This window comes from Ornithorhynchus anatinus, chromosome 7 (genome assembly GCF_004115215.2).
Source record: "Ornithorhynchus anatinus isolate Pmale09 chromosome 7, mOrnAna1.pri.v4, whole genome shotgun sequence".
Taxonomy (NCBI): Eukaryota; Metazoa; Chordata; class Mammalia; order Monotremata; family Ornithorhynchidae; genus Ornithorhynchus; species Ornithorhynchus anatinus.
In genome coordinates, this window is record NC_041734.1 from 20,192,358 (window position 1) to 20,214,048 (window position 21,691).

The following is a 21,691-nucleotide window of genomic DNA, read 5'->3' on the forward strand; positions in this document are numbered from 1 at the left end:
GTTTAAAATTTTTCAGAAATGATGGCGAGTTTTCTCTAAAATACTCCAGCTGAGCAGTCAAAAACTATTCCTTTTGAGTCTGCAGATATATCCCTTGGGGATTTATTTATTCTTTATTAGTTTTACATATTGGCAGGTTTTTCATTAACTAATGGTCACTCTTCCTCTTGTCTTTTCTCTGTTTTTTATTCTTTCCCAACTGCTTGGATGATTCCTCCTGAAAGAAACACAAATTAACTTCCTTGGGTGTTGGACCGTATTTCAGAGACAAAGCAGAGGAAAAATTCCGTCGACCTCAATACCCTGAATTGGAGCAATCAAAACTTACCGGTGTGTCTGTGTACTTCTGTTCCACGAGGATATTTCTGGCGCAGTTGTTGATGTGTTTAAAACGATCCGGTCCAAGCAGAATCCCTCCATACCAGCGTGACACCACCACTAGAACATTTCGCACATTCAAAATCTGCATTAAAAAAAAAAGTCGATCTATCAATCGATCCATCGGTGGTATTTATCGAGCACTTTCCATGCGCAGAACACTGCTAATAAGCATTTGGTAGAATACAATTCATCAGATTGGGTAGACACATTCCTTGCTAACAAGTAGAAGCAGGGTAGCCTAGAGGAAAGAGCCCGGCCCCGGGAGTCAGAGGACCTGGGTTTGAATCCCTGCTCTGCCACATACCTGCTGCGTGACCTTGGGCAAGTCACTTCACTTCTTTGTCCCTCAGTTCTCTCATCTGTGAAATGGGGACTCAATTCCTGTTCTCTGTCTTACTCAGAACATAAGCCCCTTATGGGATCAGATTGCCTTGTATCTACCCCAGGGTCTAGTACAGTGCTTGGCGCAAAGTAAGCACTTAAATACCACAATAAATGATAAAGTAAGGAGCTTAGAGTCCAGGAGGAGAGACAGACATTGTTATAAATCAATAAATTACAGATATGTACATAGGGGCTGAGGATGGGGTCAATACCAAGTGCCCAAAGGCACTTGAAATTGAAATTAATAATAATGATAATAGTAATTGCCTTTTAAAAATGGTATTGGTTAAATGCTTACTATGTGTCAGGGACTGTATTAAGCCCTGGGTTAGATACAAGGTAATCAGGTTGGATAAAGTCCCTGCCCCCATACAGGGCTCACATTCTAAGTAGGAGGGAGAACAGATATTGAAACCATTTTGAAGATGAAGGAACTGAGGCCCAGAGAAGTTAAGTGTCTTGCCCAAGGTCCACCAGCAGGCAAATGGTGGAGCCAGGATTAAAACCCAGATCCCGACTCCTAGGCCTATGCTCTTCCACTGCAGTGCTCTCCACTCAGTAAGCTCCCAATACAGTGCTCTGCTTACAGCTGGGACATGACAAAGCCCTAAAGTAGATGCTCAATCAGACAATGGTATTTATTGAGCACTTACTCTGTGCAGGGCATTGTACTGAGTGCTCGGGAGGGTACACAGAACAGAGTTGAAAGACACGTGCTCTGCTTACACACTAGATGGATTTTGCCGAGCTGGGGCTCCCGCTTCGATTACCGGCTTAGAGAGGTGAGCGGAAGGCTAGCTGCTAACCACATACAGCCAGAGGTCCGTGGTGAACTCGCTATCTCTCAGCATGTGTCAGAAGAACGGCCGCCATTCGGAGGACCTATCCCAGCCGGGTGGAAGGGACGGGCCTGGCTTTCTTTGACTGACAAGGAGGCAGGGTTTCCCCCGTGCCAACTCTGGGGCAGGTAGGCAGAGGGGGCAGCAGAGGGGAATTCCAACCCCAGGTGGGGCTGGGCAGCCAGGACTCCCGGCTGGGCTATGGCTGGGAAATTCCCCGGGGTCAAGCAGGGAACTCCCCCCCAGCCCCTCTCTGTGGGGAGGAGAATCCCCTGGCCGGGGGAAGGCATCCCGGAGATCCTGTGTGGGAGGAGGCAAAGGAAGGGGATCCCCCGGCCCGCTGCAGGGAAGCCCCCTCACCGGTTTTCCCGGTCCCGGAGGGAGACGACACCATGTCCTACGTTCTGTGGTGTGGGCTGCTTCCCTGACTTAGTCCCGTTCCTCCCTCCTTAGGCCGAGAGGGTCCTTCCACCCCAACAGACAGATCAGCAAAACGGGGCATTTTAAGGTCCAAACGTAAAACCCCCGAGGCATACAAATGAATCCGAGCACTTTCCCACCCTTCCCTTATTAAATTGGGAATGCTGGTTTGGAAATATGTAAAAAGAAGGAAAGAGAGGCCTTCTTCTCCAGGTATGATGAAATACTGTCTAACACTTTAATCGGTGGCATTTCCTAGGACACGGTGAAGCCTGGGGATTTCATTCCAGGTTCATTTTCAACTCTCGTTTTCCCATTTTTTTGGGGGGGTTTATGGTATTCGTTAAGAGCTACATACCAGGCACTGTACTAAGCACTGGGGTACAAGCTAATCAGGTTGGACACAGTCCCTGTCCCATATGGGGCTCACGGTCTTAATATCCATTTTCCAGAAGAGGTAACTGAGGCTCAGAGAAGTGAAGCAACTTCCCCAAGGTCACGCAGCTGACAGGTGGAGGAGCCGGGATGAGAACCAGGGTCCTTCTGACTCCCAGGCCCATGCTCTATCCGCTAGGCCACGCTGCTTCTCCTGTATACCCCTGTTGGGTTTTGACAACACCTCACTAGCAGTTGAATTCCAAGGGGCAATAATGGGGGCAGAGAGATGAGGGGGAAAGTGGGCCTGTGGGTGGAGCCGCCTCCGGAGAACAGGCTCCACGGTCTCTGTGGATTTTACCTGCATGAGGTGGAGGAGACGCCCACCTGCTGCTGTTTCTCCGTCATCTACGCAATCCTGCAGGAATGTCTGTTTGTCTTCACAGTATATTCTGGAAATGCACAAAACCAAACCAAACCAAAGGGCCACCATTTAAATCACATGTATTATCTCAAACTGGCAAATTATCCAGAGAAGCCCTCCTTTCCTCCTCTCCCACTCCCTTCTGTGTCGTCCTGACTTGCTCCCTTTATTCATCCTCCCTTCCAGTCCCACAGCAATTATGTACAGATCTGTAATGTATTTCTTTAAACTGATGTCTGTCTCCCCCTCTAGACTTTAAGCTTGTTGTGGGCAGGGAATATGTCTGTTTATTGTTACATTGTACTCCCCCAAGTGCTTAGTAGAGTACTTTGCACACAGTAAGCACTCAATAAATTAAACTGAATGAATGGTGGCCTCTCCCAGAAGACTCCACAACCAGTAATAATAGTAATAATGTTGGTATTTGTTAAGTGCTTACTATGTGCCAAGCACTGTTCTAAGCACTGGGGTAGATACAAGGTATTCATTCATTCAATAGTATTTATTGAGCGCTTACTATGTGCAGAGCACTGTACTAAACGCTTGGGATGAACAAGTCGGCAACAGATAGAGACAGTCCCTGCCGTTTGACGGGCTTACAGTCTAATCGGGGGAGATGGACAGACAAGAACAATGGCAATAAATAGAGTCAAGGGGAAGAACATCTCGTAAAAACAATGGCAACTAAACAGAATCAAGGTGATGTACAATTCATTAACAAAATAAATAGGGTAATGAAAATATATACAGTTGAGCGGACGAGTACAGTGCTGTGGGGATGGGAAGGGAGAGGGGGAGGAGCAGAGGGAAAAGGGGAAAAAGGGGGTTTAGCTGCGGAGAAGTAAAGGGGGGGTGGCAGAGGGAGTAGAGGGGGAAGAGGAGCTCAGTCTGGGAAGGCCTCTTGGAGGAGGTGAGTTTTAAGTAGGGTTTTGAAGAGGGGAAGAGAATCAGTTTGGCGGAGGTGAGGAGGGAGGGCGTTCCAGGACCGCGGGAGGACGTGGCCCAGGGGTCGACGGCGGGATAGGCGAGACCGAGGGACGGTGAGGAGGTGGGCGGCAGAGGAGCGGAGCGTGCGGGGTGGGTGGTAGAAAGAGAGAAGGGAGGAGAGGTAGGAAGGGGCAAGGTGATGTACAGCCTTGAAGCCTAGAGTGAGGAGTTTTTGTTTGGAGCGGAGGTCGATAGGCAACCACTGGAGTTGTTTAAGAAGGGGAGTGACATGCCCAGATCGTTTCTGCGGGAAGATGAGCCGGGCAGCGGAGTGAAGAATAGACTGGAGCGGGGCGAGAGAGGAGGAAGGGAGGTCAGAGAGAAGGCTGACACAGTAGTCTAGCCGGGTTATAATGAGAGCCTGTAACAGTAAGGTAGCCGTTTGGGTGGAGAGGAAAGGGCGGATCTTGGCGATATTGTAGAGGTGAAACCGGCAGGTCTCGGTAACAGATAGGATATGTGGGGTGAACGAGAGAGACGAGTCAAGGATGACACCGAGATTGTGGGCCTGAGAGACGGGAAGGATGGTCGTGCCATCCACGGTGATAGAGAAGTCTGGGAGAGGACAGGGTTTGGGAGGGAAGATGAGGAGCTCAGTCTTGCTCATGTTGAGTTTTAGGTGGCGGGCAGACATCCAGGTGGAGACGTCCTGGAGGCAGGAGGAGATGCGAGCCTGAAGGGAGGGGGAGAGGACATCAGGTTGTCCCACCTAGGGCTCACAGCCTTCATCCCATTTTACAGATGAGTAACTGAGGCACAGAGAAGTTAAGTGACTTGCCCAAGGTCACACAGCTGACAAGCGGAGGAGCCGGGATTAGAACCCATGACCTCTAACTCCCAAGCTCATGCTCTTTCCGCTAAGCCACGCTGCTTCTCATATACAGGAAGTACCTGGTTATCGGGCCCTCTCTTGGGCTACCAACAGAAGGACGCGGACTCTAATCCCAGCTCCGCCACGTGTCTGTTGCATCTACCCCAGTGCTTAGTACAGTGCCTGGCACAAAGTGCTTAACAAATACGAAGCCGGAGATGTTGGGGGACACCACACTCACCACTTCAGCTTCACTAACTAACCCACAGTCTTCGCCCAGATCCCACCTCTGGAATGCCCTCCTCCGTCAAATCCGGCAGGTAATTATTGTTTTTTCAGAGTTTCCTGGGTTCCATTTTTGTTTTTTAATAAAATTCAGCCTCTTCTATTGCAATCTAGGCCTATTTCTCTTAGACCCTAGGATCCACAGACCGGACCCCAGAACGTAAGCTTATTAAGGACAAGGAACGTGCCTGCTAATTCTGTTGGACTGTACTCTCCCAAATGCTTAGAAAAGTGCTCTGCACGCAGTAAGTATTCAATAAATTCCATCGATTGATTGATTGATCCAGAGTCTATGCTAACTGGGCCAGCTGATTTGAAAATAAAACCTGCTCTATCTCGAGCTCCCCCATTTGGTCGGTTACCTGTTCCCTGACTCACCTGTATGCGTATATATTGTGGGTGGCGCTGGCTATTTTCTTGTTTTCGTATAACTTGGCAAGTACCATCTTCACCTTGAAAAGAACAGAAATGCATTTTTCCCCTGGTAGGTGGGGAGGAACAGTCAAGAGTCCTGTTGGCTTGGGAAATGCCAGCTGCCATAAATCTTGAGATTAGCATTAGTCAAAAAAAAAAAAATTAGTTGGTTTCAAGGAGGCACAATTCCCACAGGTGTTCGGGAATGTACTTCCCACAAGTGCTCAGGCCCCGCCTGCAATCATTCCTACTTTTTCCTTAGTCATCCCGCTTCCCTGAGAAAAGTTGGGAAATTTGCCTTTTTTTAAATACGCATTTAGGGGGAGGAAAAGGGCAGTAGGTTAAAGAAAGCAATCATTCCTCAGCCATTATGGGTTAGGGTCGTGAGTTTTCAGTTATGAGTTAAAATTCTGAAGAATGTTGTTTTGGAATCAGAGGATACACAGTCAGGCTCAGTGGAAAGAGCACAGCTCAGCCTACAGAGGGACAATCAGTGGATTTTCTGAGCGCTCACTACAGGCAGAGCAGTGTACTAAGTGCTTGGGACAATGCAATTTAGCAGAGCTGGTGGATCCATTCCCTGCACACAATGTCTTTCCAGTCTAGAGGGGACAAACGAGGGTCCTTTCCACCCCCTCCACCATGGCAGCCTATTCTAGCCCTCTAGACTAAGCTCATGGTGGGCAGGGAATGTGTCTGTTTATTCTTATTTTGTACTCTCCCAAGGGCTTAGTACAGTGCTCTGCACACGGTGAGTGTTCAATAAATACGAATGAATGAACGAATTCTCCATCCACTGCAGGGGAAACATCTAGGGTAAATCCCAGCATTCCCGTCACGTCTTAACTTGCTGTTTTATGCTTCAATTTTGGGGGATTTAAATGCATTGGTGGCTGAAACATGTTTCAGGTCATTCCAATACATATTCCAAATGCTCTCTTTGTTCATTTTTGACCTTTATTATGCCCCCTTTTCCAGATATAATAATAACAATAATGATGGCATTTGTTAAGCGCTTACTATGTGCCAGGCACTGTTCCAAGAGCTGGGATAGTTACAAGCTAATCAGGTTGGTCACAGTCCCTGTCCCACATGGGGCTCACAGTCTTAATCCCTATTTTACAGATAAGGTAACCGAGGCCCAGAGAATAATAATAATAATAATAATAATAATGGGGTATTTGTTAAGCGCTTACTATATGCAAAGCACTGTTCTAAGCGCTGGGGGGGTACAAGGTGATCAGGTTGTCCCGCATGGGGCTCACAGTTTTTAATCCCCATTTTCAGATAAGGTAACTGAGGCACAGAGAAGTGAAGTGACTTACCCGAAGTCACAGAGCAGACAAGGGCCAGAGACGGGATTAGAACCCATGACCTTCTGACACCCAAGCCCATGCTGTATCCACTACGCCAAACTGCTTCTGTAAACAATGTATTTGGAAGGCGGCATGGTCGAGTGGAAAGAGCACAGGCCCGGGAGTCAGGAGACCTGGGTTCAAGTTCCGCTCCACCACTTGCCTGTTGTGTGACCTTGAGCAAGTCGCATCGTTTCTCAGGTCCTCGGTATCATCATCTGTAAAATGGGGATGAAATACCAGTTCTCCCCCAGTCTTAGACATTGAGCCCCTTGTGGAATGGGGGACTGTGTCTAATCTGGTTACCTGAACTAAACCCCAGAGCTTTGGGAAGAAAACCAAAGCTGAAAACCAGAGAATGAGCGTGTTTTCACTGTTCCCTTCAGCCTTACCTGTTTGGGGGTCACTACGGGAGCTAAGTGGGCCTGGAAAGTGCTCCTTCGGTCCGTGATGGGAACACCGTGGTCAATCGGCGGCATCTCTTCTACCTCTACAAATCCAAAACACGACTCCCTTAGTCTCTTCTCACCAAACCCTCTCATTCCAAGGCTGAACGAGATATCAAATTACTCAAGATGGTGAAAAACTGGGGTACGATAACATGGCAGTGTTTCTTTTTTTTCCCCCCGCTACAAAAGTTCTAGGATCCACCCCTTGCTCTTGTCCCAAACAGCACCACCCTGGCCCAGGCACCCTTTTTTTTAAATGGTATTTGTTAAGCACTTACTACGTGCCCGTCACTGTACAAAGATGAGGGGTAGATATAAGCTAATCAGGTTGGACACTGACCCTGTGCCACATGGGGCTCACAGTCTTAATCCCCACTTTACAGATGAGGAAACTGAGGCACAGAGAAGTGGAGTGACTTGCCCAGGATCACCCAGCAGACAAGTGGTGGAGACAGGATTAGCAATCACGTCCTTTGGACTCCCCGGCCCGTGCTTTATCCACTAGGCCATGCTGTTTTTCCCCATTTCCTCACTTCTGAGGAATACACTACTGAGTTGTACACTGAGTGAGTTGCGAATACGGTAAGAGGCAAATAGGCAAAAGTATACCCTCCAATGTTCGACTATAATATACCTCCTTGACTTTCTGGAATAACAAAATCCAACGTTTTCACTGCATCTTCCGGTTGATGCTCCAAAATAAAATCATCTTCAAAATCAACATCTTCCTCCTCACTTTTCTTCTTGAAGTCTGGCCCTAAAGTAGAAGATGAACAGATGTTTAGCCAGCAACTTTGATCAGAAGATTTAATATAGTCAAATTTTAAAAGTAAAAACTAGACCAAGTGGGATCCTAGAAATGACAGACTCTGGAGTCATCCAACAAACCCACTCTTTAATAACAGCTACCACTTGTCTGCTGTGTGACCTTGGGCAAGTCACTTCCCTTCCTCTGTGCCTCGGTTACCTCATCTGTTAAAAGGGGGATTGAGAATGTGAGTGCCACATGGGACAGGGACTGTGTCCAACTCAATTTGCTTGTATTCACCCCAGTGCTTACTGCAGTGCCTGGCACATAGAAAGTGCTTAAAAAAAACCCACATCTGCTGCTGCTTCTAAATGCACAGATGAAGCTCTCAGCCACCGACAGAGATGGGTTTGGAACAACAGAAATGATGAATTTAATCATTGGCATCTTGACCCAATTATTCCCTAATCATCTTGAGAATAAGGAGGAATTTTACTACCTCATTCACTCAATCAACCACCCAATGGTATGTGTACTGAGTGCTTACTGGGGTCAGAGCACTTTACTGAGCGCTTGGGAGCCTGCAATACAAAAGAGTTGGTATATGTGACCCCTCCCCATATCAATCAACCATCCAATGGTACTTATTGAGCACTTTCTGTGGGCAGAGCACTGTACTAAGCACTTGGGAGAGGACAATGCATCCGAGTTGATAGATGTGATCTCTTCCCTTAGGGATCCCAGTCTACAGGAGGAGGCAGGCATTAAAGTGGATTAGGGATAGGGAAAACGGTAGAATCTCAGCAACATTTAATGAGTTTGGAGTTTCCTGAGGAATCAGAAGACAATTTCTGCTCTCAAAGAGAATGATAGAACCCCTGAAACCTATACCTGATACCTAGTCACAACCAAATACAACTGTAATCAAACAGAAACTCCATACCTTCGCTTTTAAAGTACCATCTACCTCACTGACTTCCGTCTCCAACTTCACTTCGTTCCTCTAACACCAACCCACTCACTGTACATCAGTCTCCTCTATCTCGCCGCCGATCCCTTGTCCACATCCTGCCTCTGTCTTGGAACTCCCTCCCACGTCATATGTGCCAGACCACCACTCTCTCCACTTTCAAAACATCATTAAAATCACCTCCACCAAGAGGCCTTCCCCAAATTAACCCTCATTTCTCCTACTCCCTATCCCTTCCGCATCGCTCTTGCACTCTTGCAGACATTATTATTACTTTTACTAATAGTACCTGTTAAGCACTTACTATGTGCCAAGCTGGATACATAATCGAGAGGACTAATTCTCTGGAGAAGACACTAGTGCTAGGAAAAGTCCAGGGAAAATGGGAAAGAGGCAGACCGACAGCTAGATGGATACAGACCATAACAACGACAACGGAAGAACCGTTAGAAAGGTGGCGGATTACGGCAGAGGACGGGACGTTCTGGAGAAAGTATATCCACGGAGTAACTATGAATCGAAAACGACTCGACGGCACTTCATAATAATAATAACAACAATGTTGGTATTTGTTAAGCGCTTACCATGTGCAGAGCAAGTTAATCAAGTTGGGTGAAATCCCTGTTCCCCATGGGGCTCACACTCTTAACCCCCATTTTACAGATTAGGTAACTGAGGCACAGAGAAGTTCATATGTGATTTGCCCAAGGTCACGTAGCAGACATGGGGCAGAGCTGGGATTAGAACCCAAGTCCTTCTGACTCCCACGCCTGTGCTCCATCTGCTGCTTCTCGTTACCATGGCTCAGTGGAAAGAGCCCAGGCTTGGAGTCAGATTGGGTTCTAATCCCAGCTCCACCACTGTCAACTGTGTAACTTTGTGCAAGTCACTTAACTTCTCAGTGCCTCAGTTCCCTCATCTGTAAAATGGGGGCTAAAACTTTGAGCTTCACGTGGGACAACCTGATTACCCTATATCTAGCCCAGTGCTTAGAAAAGTACCAACAAGTACTAACATTATTATTATTATTACTATTATTATTAAATGAATTAGTCATATGTACATAAGGGTTGTGGGGCAGAGGGTGCAGTGACGAAAGGGTGCAAATTCAAGTGCAAGGGTGGAGCAGAATGGAGAGGGAGTAAGTGAAATGAAGCTTAAATCAGAGAAGGCCTCTTGGATGTGCTTTTTCTAAGGCTTTGGAAGTGGGGAGAGGGATCGTCTTGTAGGATAAGGAGGGGGAGCAAGCTCCAGGCCAGAGGCAGGATGTGGGCGAGGGCTCGGCAGAGGATGAGGTACAGTGAGAAGGATGAAGTGTGTGGTCTGGGTGAAGAGACGGTTGCAATAGAGCACGCAGGACCAAACGGAAACTTCAATAACGTCAGAGAGTGACAGATGAACTTAAATCGACAGCAAATTTTTGGCTGTAACTTATAAAATGAGTTCTGGGATGACATTTTCATTCATTCGATCGTATTTATTGAGGGCTTACTGTGTGCAGAGCACTGTACTAAGCACTTGGAAAGTACAATTCAGCAATAAAGAGAGACAATCCCTTCCCACAACGGGCTCACAGTCTAGAAGGGGGGAGACAGACATCAAAACAAGTAAACAAGCACCCACAGCGTCATTTTTCCATCCTACCTGAATCAGACGATTGAGATTTTTCCATTAGAACTTCTCGTATCTTCTCCACCCATAGATAAAGAATGCTTTCACCAAGATTCTCTCTGCCACAGGTTCAAAATCCACAAGAAAATAATAAGCGATGCTATTTATAGAAAATAATAAGCGATGTGGGACAACCTGACTACCCTGTAACTACCCCAGAGCTCAGAACAGTGCTCTGCACATAGTAAGCCCTTAACAAATACCTACATTATATTATTTTCAATTCACTAAAATTGGAAAATTCTTTACATTCCTAAACCCGTCACTTGCAAAATTTGGTACTTATCTGAAGTCGAAACACACTAATCATAATTTGGTGGGGAGAAAGGATGTCACTTGAAAATTAGAGACAAATCTCCATCAAAAATAGAGAAAAATCCCTGGAAAAACATATGCACTCGGGCATTTTTAAAGCACCCAAAAGTCACCATAAAGAAAATTATCTACCAAAAAAGACGAACCAGAGCGTGACCCAGGGCTTTGTTACGTTGGCAAGTCATTTCACTTCTCAGTTACCTCATCTGTGAGCTCAATGTGAGACAGGGACTGTGTCCAACCCCATTTGCTTGTATCCACCCCAGTGCTCAATACAGTGCCTAGCCCACAGTAAGCACTTCAAAACCACAATCGTTATTATTATTATTATTACCACCTCGGTGGTTTTGTACTCTCCCAAGCTCTTAGTAAAGCACTCTACGTACAGCAAGCGGTCAATAAATAAATCATGATAAATCACTTTATGACGATTAAGTTGTTTGGTTTTTGTCCATCTGACTCCCCCAATTAGACTGTAAGCCCATCAATGGGCAGGGATTGTCTCTATATGTTGAGGAATTGTACATTTCAAGCACTTAGTACAGTACTCTGCACATAGTAAGCGCTCAATAAATACTATTGAATGAATGAACGGATAAATACTCTTCGCTATAAATACTGTGTGCATGTGCGCACTCAATAAATACGATTGAATGAACATTCATTGATAAAGGATGACATCTTGATAAAATGAAGCCTGAGTAGAAAATACCAAAAGCATTCTATTTTTATAGAATCCTTTTACTGTAAGAAGTGCTTACTTTAGAAAAGCAAAACATAGGTATTTAGGAGTATTTAGATGGCACACTCCCTCGATCTGTTAAACTTCATTCTAAGTAATGCTGCAACTGCAGTTTTGGGGGAATAAAACAAGGTATGAAATAATTCTTCTCTAGAAATTCACCCCAATTTAACATGAACCTTTACATCGGTACTATACAAACAACAGAATATAAATATGATTGTCTGATAAACGAGGAATGAAAGTGGTCATTTCTCAATTTGGCAAGGAATTATATCAGTTTGATTTCCCACCACCTATTTCCACTCCATCAACAGAAAAACAACAAGAAGAGAGATAGTTTGAAGCGGGCTGTGTTTCTGCACAGAATATTTGTAGGCTTTTGAAGCTTCGGGACATTCAATTACTAAACTTTTTAAAATGAACAATTAAGAGGTTAGGCTAAAGAGAATCATCCCACTTGGCAAGGTTGCTTTAAAACTCAATCTTTAATAACTTTACAAAATTTTTAGAACCACTAAAAGCAGAAGGCTCCAGAATAAACACCAATATGGAATTCTAGGAAAGAATCAACTTCCACTTACACATAGATTTCCTCAAGACTATTTGCCAACTCCATACGATCTTGTTCTTTAAGCCAAGGAGCACTGGAATAAAATGGAATATTTTTGAGGCTTACCAAAAAGCTCAGTTTGGAAACACAGACAACGAGATTCACTCTAAAATGTTCTAAGACGCAAAAAATAGTGCTATAGCGCTGTTTGTAAGAAACAGAATCGGCTTCCTTTAAAACAGATTTCTTTGTGTCCCAATTCAAACTTCTGCAACGAAAAAGGTTAGTGGTTTCATTCATTCATTCATTCAATAGTATTTATTGAGCGCTTACTATGTGCAGAGCACTGTACTAAGCGCTTGGAATGTACAAATCGGTAACAGAGACAGTCCCTGCCCTTTGACGGGCTTACAGTCTAATCGGGGGAGACAGACAGACAAGAACAATGCCAATAAATAGAATCGAGTGGAAGAGCATCTCATTAAAACAATAGCAAATAAATAGAATCAGGGTGATGTACACCTCATTAACAAAATAAATAGGGTAATGAAGATATATACAGTTGAGCAGACAAGTACAGTGCTGAGGGGGTGGGACGGGAGAGGGGGAAGAGCAGAGGGAAAGGGGGAAGAAGAGGGTTTAGCTGCGGAGAGGTGAAGGGGGTGTAGAGGGAGCAGAGGGAAAAGGGGAGCTCAGTCTGGGAAGGCCTCTTGGAGGAGGTGAACTTTACGTAGGGTTTTGAAGAGGGGAAGAGAATTAGTTTGGCAGAGGTGAGGAGGGAGGGCATTCCAGGACCGCGGGGGGACGTGGCCCGGGGGTCGACGGCGGGATAGGTGAGAACGGGGGATGGTGAGGAGGTGGGCGGCAGAGGAGCAGAGCTTGCGGGGTGGGCAGTGGAAAGAGATAAGGGAGGAGAGGTAGGAAGGGGCAAGATGATGGAGACCCTTGAAGCCTAGAGTGAGAAGTTTTTGTTTTGTGCAGAGGTTGATAGGCAACCACTGGAGGTTTTTAAGGGGAGTGACATGCCCAGAGCATTTCCGCAGGAAGATGAGCCAGGCAGTGGAGTCTGAACTTCTCAGAGAAATGAAGGAATCATGCCAAACCATTTCACTCTTCTGATTTAAACTTGCGCTTCACTGCATAAGCGGATTGAAGAAGACTCTTCCCCAAACAGAATCTGAGTCTGGAAAGACCAAGTGCGATGGCCAGTTGAGAATTATCCAATTGATTCCTTCAAATGAATAATGCAGACCCCTCCCCCAAAAAAATTCCCCTTGGAGTACAGAATGAACAATTAACCACAGTAAAAGAGTTATTTCCTTCCCTTTTTTTACCTGAATGCAATTACAATCTACAACTTCAATCTCACAATGAACAACTGACTCGGAACGCCTTAAAGCTCTCAATTTCCAGAGGTGGTTTTATATATATGTGTGCATATATATATATATATATATATATACATATATATATATATACATATATAGACACACACAAACCTCTACAAAAATTACAAGTGTTGGAAGCCATCTTGGAAAAACAATACAAACAATCATTTTATCAGACACGAATAGAAAGAGAAACATTGCTTACTTCAGTTGATAAAGAGGTGGTGCTGTGCCTGGGTATTCAGATGGCAAAATCACCTGCAAGATCATGGAAAACCCTGTTCACGCCTGTTTTGATCAGAACCCAAACATGCAGAAAAACAGATTTAAAAAGAAAGTTGTGGATCTATTTCATAATGTTGGTATTTGTTAAGCACTTACTATGTGCTGAGCACTGTTCTAAGTGATGGGCTAGATACAGTGTAATCAGTTTGTCGCACGTGAGGCTCACGTTAATCCCCATTTTACAGATGAGGTAACTGGGGCACCGAGAAGTTAAGTGACTTGCCCACAGTCACACAGCTGCCAAGTGGCAGAGCCGGGATTCAAACCCATGATCTCTGACTCCCAAGCCCGGGCTCTTTCCACTGAGCCATGCTGGATCTATTTCTTCCCCGCCGGACGATGCAGAGAGCTGCTCTTCTGCCCATACCCGTCCAGCCTCTGTGAAATACGCCGACCTGTTGCCATGTCCGAGTTCACCCAGAGTCACAGTTGAGAACATTTATCAAGCACTTAAGATTCATTCATTCATTCAATCAGATCTATTGAGTGCTTACACCGTATTAAGCGCTCAGGAAAGTACACTATAAGGATAAACAGACCCATTCCCTGCCCTCAACAGTCTAGTGGGAGTGTCTGGGGGAGGATCCGTGAACACAACTTCTCACTGAGTCTTGTTCTCGCCCGTCCCGCCGTCGACCCCCGGCCCACGTCCTACCTCCGGCCTGGTTCGCCCTCCCTCCTCAAATCCGCCACACAATCACTCTTCTCCCCTTCAAAGTCCTACTGAAGGCCTCCAAAAGGCCTTCCCAGACTGAGCCCCCTTTTCCTCAGCTCCCCTTCCCATCCCGATCACCCCGACTCGCTCTCTTTGCTCTTCCCACACCCCCCGCCCCAAGCACTTATGTATATATGTAATAACAATAATAATGATGGTCTTTGTTAAGCACTTACTATATGCCAAGCACTGTTCTAAGTCCTGGGGTAGATACAAGGTAATTCCACGTGGGGGCTCACGGTCTTAATCCCTATTTTACAGATGAGGTAACTGAGGCACAGAGAAGGGACGTGACTTGCCCAAAGTCATATAGCTGACACTGGGCAGAGCCGGGATTAGAAAGTGAGCAAGGGGTTGCCGGTGAGATAGAGATGCAACGAGTAGGTTGGCGTCCGGGGAGCAGAGTGTGTGCGCTGGGTTGAAGGAAGAGACCCAATCCACCCTTTCAAGCAGTCCATCACCTCGCCCCCTCCTACCTCACCTCACTGCTTCTGCTCCAACCCAGCCCGCAACCCTCTGCTCCTCTAATGCCAACCTCCATCACCTTGCCCCCTCCTACCTCTCCTCCCTTCTCTCTTTCTACTGCCCACCCCGCACGCTCCACTCCTCTGCCGCTCACCTCCTCACTGTCCCCCGTTCATGCCTATACCAATGTCGACCCTGGCCCACGCCCTACCGCTGTCCTGGAATGCCCTCCCTCCTCACCTCCGCCAAACTAACTCTCTTCCCCTCTTCAAAGCCCTATTGAGAGCTCACCTCCTCCAAGAGGCCTTCCCAGACTGAGCTTCCCCTTTTCCCTCTGCTCCCTCTCTGCCCCCACTTCACCTCCCCTCAGCTAAGTCCCCTTTCCCTCTGCTCCTCCCTATCTCCCTTCCCCTCCCTTCAGCACTGCACTCATTTGTATATATTATTTATTACCCTATTTATTTTGTTAATGAGGTGTACATCCCCTTGATTCTATTTATCGTGATTACGTTGTCTTGTTTTTGTCCATCTGTCTCCCCCACTTAGACTGTGAGCCCGTCGTTGGGCAGGGATTGTCTCTGTTGCCGGATTGTCCATTCCAAGCACTTAGTCCACTGGTCTGCACATAGCAAGAGCTCAATAAATACTACTGGATGAATGAATGAACCTACTCACCGGGCCTCCATCTCATCAATCTCGCTGCTGACGTCTCATCCACATCCTCTGGCCCCGGTACGCCCTCCCTCTTCAGATCTGACAAATGAAGACTCCATCGACACCCGAAGAGGCCTTTCCCTGACTAAGCTCTCATTTCCTCTTCTCCCACTCCCTTCTGTGTCGGCCTCGTGCTTGTATTTCCACCCCTTATCCACCCCTCCCTCAGCCCCACAGCGCATCTGGACGGATCTGTGATTTATTTATTTACATTAACGTCTGTCTCCTCCTCTAGCCAGGATAACAAAGTTGGTAGACAGAGTCCCTTCCCACGTCACGATGATCGACCCTGTTACGTTGTCCTCTAAACTCTTCCTCTAGACTGTAAGCTCCTTGTGAGGAGCGGGGAATGTGTCTACCAACTCTGTTGTCCTGTACTCGCCCAAGCATTTAGTACAGTGTTCTGTACACAACAAGTGCTCAATAAACAATAATAATAATGATGATGGCATTTAAGCGTTTACTATGCATCTAGCACTGTTCTAAGCACTGAGATATTCATTCATTCAATAGTATTTATTGAGCGCTTACTATGTGCAGAGCACTGTACTAAGCACTTGGAATTGACAATTCGGCAACAGATAGAGACAATCCCTGCCCATTGATGGGCTTACAGTCTAATCGGGGGAGACAGACGGACAAAGAACAAGAGAACTTAATCACGATAAATAGAATCAAGGGGATGTACATCTCATTAACAAAATGAATAGGGTAATAAAAATATATACAAATGAGCACAGTGCTGAGGGAAGGGGAAGGGAGAGGGGGAGGATAGATACAAGGTAATCAGGTTGTCCCGCTTGGGGCTCACAGCCTCCATCCCCATTTTACAGCTGAGGTCACTGAGGCCCAGAGAAGTGAAGTGACAAAGTTACACAGCAGACAAGCGGCAGAGCCAGGATTAGAACCCATGACCTTCTGGGGCATTACAAGCACTTAACATATACCACGGTGGCTCTTAATGGAGAAGATAAATCATAATTTCATTAGGGTTATCACAGGGAAAAGGATGTTCAAAAGAATGATCACCAAAGGAAAAGCATTTTTTAAGAGTGGAATCCTTTTTGAAGATTCAAAACCGGTTATTATAAAATCTAATGAAGAAAAAATAAAGATTACCTGAAGGCAGAGTGTCCATTTGGGATGATCTAAGTGATCGCTGTGAAGTGACAAGGTTACACAGCAGACAAGCAGCAGAGCCAGGATTAGAACCCATGACCTTCTGGGTCAATATAAGCCCTTAACATATACCACAGTGGCTCTTAATGGAGAAGAGAAATCAATTTCATTAAGGCTGACTATCACAGGGAAAAGGATGTTCAAAAGAATTTTCACGAAAGGAAAGCATTTTTTATAAGAGTGGAATCCTTTCCGAAGATTTAAACAGGCTTTTATAAAATCTAATGAAGAAAAAATAAAGATTACCTGAAGGCAGAGTGTCCATTTGGGATGCTCTAAGTGATCGCTAATTCGAATACAAAATATTCTTGCAGCTTCATCAATGACACACCATTCGTCGCCATATATAGAGGACAGGGCTTCTATTTCATCGATCTAAAACAAGGATAGATTTTTTTATTTTGGTCAGAAGTGGGTCATTCGGTCAATCGTATTTATTGAGCGCTGTGTGCAGGACACTGGGCTAAGCACTTACTACAGTATAACAAACACATCCCCTGCTCACAACGAGCTTGCGGTCTAGAGGGGGAGATGGACAATCTAATTCTCTTCCCCTCTTCAAATCCCTACTTAAAACTCACCTCCTCCAAGAGGCCTTCCCAGACTGAGCTCCCCCCTTTTTCCCTCTGCTCCCTCTACCCCTCCCTTCACCTCTCCACAGCTAAACCCTCTTCTCCCCCTTTCCCTCTCCTCCTCCCCCTCTCCCATCCCACCCCCTTAGCACTGTACTTGTTCCCTCGACTGTATATATCTTTATCACCCTATTTATTTTGTTTATTTTGCTTAATGAGATGTACATCACCCTGATTCTATTTAGTTGCCATTGTTTTTATGAGATGTTCTTCCCCTTGACTCTATTTATTGCCATTGTTCTTGTCTGCCTGTCTCCCCTGATTAGACTGTAAACCCTTCAAATGGCAGGGACTGTCTCTGTTGCCGACTTGTTCATTCCAAGTGCTTAGTACAGTGCTCTGCACATAGTAAGCATTCAATAAATACTATTGAATGAATGAATGAATGAACATTAAGCTAAACTACAGATAGTTTATATTACGGAGAAGCAGCGTGGCTTAGTGGAAAGAGCCCGGGCTTGGGTTCTAATTCCGCCTCTGCCACTTGTCTGCTGGGTGACTTTGGGCAAGTCACTTCACTTCTCTGGGCCTCAGTGACCTCATCTGTAAAATGGGGATGAAAACTGTGAGCCCCACGTGGGACAAACTGATGACCCTTTATCTCCCCCAGCGCTTAGAACAGTGCTCTGCACATAGTAAGCACTTAACAAATACCAACATAATGATTATTATTATTCTCTGTACCTCAATGACCTCATCTGTAAAATGGGGACTAAGGCTGTGAACCCCACGGAGGACAACCTGATGACCCTGTATCTCCCCCAGTACTTAGCACAGTGCTCAGCACAGAGTAAGGGTTTAAGAAATCCCACCATTACTATCGCTGCCTACCCCAGCGCTTAGCACAGTGCTCGGCACATAGGAAACGTTTAACAAATCCCACCATTACTATCGCTACCTACCCCAGCGCTTCGAACAGTGCTCGGCACATAGTAAGCGCTTAAGAAATCCCACCATTACTATTGCTACCCACCCCAGCGCTTAGCACAGTGCTCGGCACATAGGAAGCGCTTAACTAATACCAACATTATTATTATTATTATTATTATTAGCGTGGCTCAGTGGAAAGAGCCTGGGCTTTGGAGTCAGAGGTCATGAATTCGAATCCCAGCTCTGCCACTTGTCAGCTGTGTGACTGTGGGCAAGTCACTTAACTTCTCTGTGCCTCAGTTCCCTCATCTGGAAAACGGGGATGGAAACTGTGAGCCCCACATGGGACAACCTGATTCCCCTGTGTCTACCCCAGCGCTTAGAACAGTGCTCTGCACATAGTAAGCGCTTAACAAATACCAACATTATTATGACTATTATTATTATTCTCTGGACCTCAGTGACCTCCTCTGTAAAATGGGGACTAAGGGTGTGAGCCCCACATGGGACAACCTGATGACCCTGTATCTCTCCCAGCGCTTAGCACAGGGCTCTGCACTTAATAAGGGCTTAAGAAATTTCACCATTACTATTGCTACCCACCCCAGCGCTTAGCACAGTGCTCGGCACATAGGAAGTGCTTACCTAAGACCAACATTATTATTATTATTATTCTCTGGGCCTCAGTGACCTCCTCTGTAAAATGGGGACTGAGGGTGTGAGCCCCACGTGGGACAACCTGATGAGCCTGTATCTCTCCCAGCGCTTAGCACAGGGCTCTGCACTTAGTAAGGGCTTAATAATAATGATGTTGGTATTTGTTAAGCGCTTACTATGTGCAGAGCCCTGTGCTAAGCGCTGAGGGAGATACAGGGTAATCAGGTAATCAGTTAATCCCCATTTTACAGATGAGGGAACTGAGGCACAGAGAAGTTAAATGACTTGCCCACAGTCACACAGCTGACAAGTGGCAGAGCCGGGAGTCGAACCCATGACCTCTGACTCCAAAGCCCAGGCTCTTTCCACTGAGCCACGCTGAAATCCCACCATTACTATTGCTACCCACCCCAGCGCTTAGCACAGTGCTGGGCACATAGGAAGCGCTTAAGAAATCGCACCATGATTTTATTCTTATTATTAGGGAGCTGCTCTGTCACCTGGCTCTGGCCTGGCTCCGCCATGGGGCCGCTCCGCTCCGCCCCGATCCGATCTGATCCAGTCCGGGTCGGGTCCGCTCCGGCTCCGGCTCCGGCTCAGGCTCCGGCTCCGGCTTCGCTCCGATCCAGTCCGGGGGCTGCGGGACACCCTGCCCCTTCCCCACCGCCCCAGGTTGACGGACGTGCCAAGCCCCGGCCCCTTTGACGTCACTTCCGGGACCCCGCACGGCCGCCCCAGCCCTGCAATGATTGACAGGCGACCCCAATCCCGCCCCTGACGTCACTTCCGAGGCCGCCGCCCGGTCCCCCCCAGCGCAGCTTGGCAGACGGCCCGAGTCCCCCCTCCCCGCCCAGGATTCATTCATTCACTCGCATTTATTGAGCGCTTACTATGTGCACAGCACTGGTCTAAGCGTTTGGCATGGGCAATTCGGCAACAGATAGAGACGATTCCCTGCCCAGTGACGGGCTCACAGTCCAATCGGGAGGCCCCAGTCCTGCTCCCTGACGTCACTTCCGGGACCGCCGCACGGCCGCCTCCAGCCCAGGATGACAGACGGCCCGAGTCCCGCCCCCTGCCCAGGACTCATTCATTCACTTGCATTTATTGAGCGCTTACTATGTGCACAGCACTGGACTAAGCTGTTGGCCAATTCGACAAAAGACAGAGACAATCCCCTGCCCAGCGACTGGCTCACAATCTAATCGGGCGGCCCCAATCATGCCCTCTGACGTCACTTCCGGGACTGCCGCATGGCCGCCCCCAGCCCTGGATTCATTCTTTCCTATATTCAGTCGTATTTATTGAACGGCTACTGTGTGCAGAACACTGTACTAAGCGCTTGGAAAGCCCAATTGGGCAACAGATGGAGACCACCCCTGCCCAACAACGGGTTCCCAGTCTAGAAGGGGGAAAACGGACAGCAAAACCTAACAAGTAGTCAGGTAGCCCGGATGACAGAGGTCTCAGGCCTCGCCCCTTTGACGTCACTTCCGGGGCTGCCACCGCCTGCCCAGTCCAGGATTCATTCATTCAATCAATCATTCAATCATTCAGTCGTATTTATTGAGCGCTTACTGTGTGCAGAACCCTGTACTAAGCGCTTGGAAGGTACAGAGAAGCAGCGTGGCTCAGTGGCAAGAGCACGGGCTTTGGAGTCAGAGGTCATGGGTTCGAATCCCGGCTCTGCCACTCTGCTGTGTGACCTTGGGCAAGTCACTTTACTTCTCTGTGCCTCAGTTACCTCATCTGTAAAATGGGGATTAAGACTATGAGCCCCATGTGGGACAACCTGATTCCCCTGTGTCTACCCCAGCGCTTAGAACAGTGCTCTGCACTTTGTAAGCGCTTAACAAATACCAACATTATTATTATTATTATTACAGATCGGCAACAGATAGAGACAACAACGGGCTCACAGTCTAGAATGCTCTCAAAGTGTATAGTACAATGTCTGGCATATAGTAAGTGCTTAACAAACACCATAATTAGTAATATTTTTAAATCATTGGGGCATGGGACCTACAGCCCTGAATCTGTCACAACACCAAGGTTAGTCCTGAGAGTGACATTAGAGTGTTAGGGAATGCTCCCAAAGTGCTTCATACAGTGCCTGGCACATAGTAAATGCTTAACAAACACCCTCATTATTGATATTTTGGGGTCCGTGGAACTACAACCCTGAATGTGTCCCAACACCAAGAATATAGGGAATGCTCTCAAAATGCTTACTACAGTGCCTGGCATATAGTAAGTGCTTAACAAATACCATAATCATCATTATTATTATTATCATTATTAAATTATTGGGGCCCTGGAACCACAACCCTGAACCTGCCACTACTCCAGGAGTAGTGAGGACCGCGGGGAGCTAAGCCTGGGGGAACCGACCCTTGTGGGAAGAGACCATGGCTGTGGGTCCTGAGTTCCAATTCCAGCCCGCTGTGTGACTTTGGGGATTCTGGCTGTGCTACCTGTCTGCTGTGTGGCCTTGGGCAAGTCACTTCACTTCTCTGTGCCTCGGTTACCTCCTCTGTAAAATAGGGATAAAGACTGTGAACCCCACGTGGACAGGGACTGCATCCAACTAAATTAGCTTGTATCCACCCCATAGCTTAGTATAGTGCCTGGAACATAGTAAGTGCTTAACAAATGCCATCATT

The 21,691-nt window shown here is 46.8% G+C and overlaps 1 protein-coding gene across 5 annotated transcripts; it reads right to left on the reverse strand.

The window, feature by feature from the left end:
• Positions 1 to 71: 71 nt before the first annotated feature.
• Positions 72 to 19,727, reverse strand: IMPACT (impact RWD domain protein). Of its 5 annotated transcripts, none has more exons than XM_029068260.2 (11): positions 19,529 to 19,727; positions 17,116 to 17,244; positions 13,717 to 13,769; positions 12,155 to 12,217; positions 10,487 to 10,572; positions 7,759 to 7,881; positions 7,068 to 7,165; positions 5,285 to 5,358; positions 2,761 to 2,851; positions 329 to 463; positions 72 to 217 (listed from the first exon to the last, which is right to left on the reverse strand). In XM_029068260.2, exons 1-11 carry the CDS (start codon positions 19,550 to 19,552, stop codon positions 149 to 151), a joined length of 945 nt encoding a protein of 314 aa, XP_028924093.1. In that variant the 5' UTR covers positions 19,553 to 19,727; the 3' UTR covers positions 72 to 148. The 5 variants fall into 5 exon arrangements, 3 of the variants coding, with proteins under 3 accessions (XP_028924093.1, XP_028924092.1, XP_028924094.1); XM_029068259.2 differs by having other exon boundaries at positions 72 to 237; XR_005660199.1 differs by having other exon boundaries at positions 87 to 217; positions 2,787 to 2,851.
• Positions 19,728 to 21,691: the final 1,964 nt, after the last annotated feature.

What these genes read in the sequence shown, in the direction of transcription:
- IMPACT (XM_029068259.2), bottom strand. Translation starts at nt 19,552, where the DNA reads ATGGCGGAGCCAGGCCAGAGCCAG. An exon ending in CGGAGCCAGGCCAGAGCCAG is followed by an intron (nt 17,245 to 19,528) that starts GTGACAGAGCAG and finishes TCCTTGTTTTAG; the next exon opens with ATCGATGAAATAGAAGCCCT. An exon ending in AATGGACACTCTGCCTTCAG is followed by an intron (nt 13,770 to 17,115) that starts GTAATCTTTATT and finishes ATGATCTTGCAG; the next exon opens with GTGATTTTGCCATCTGAATA.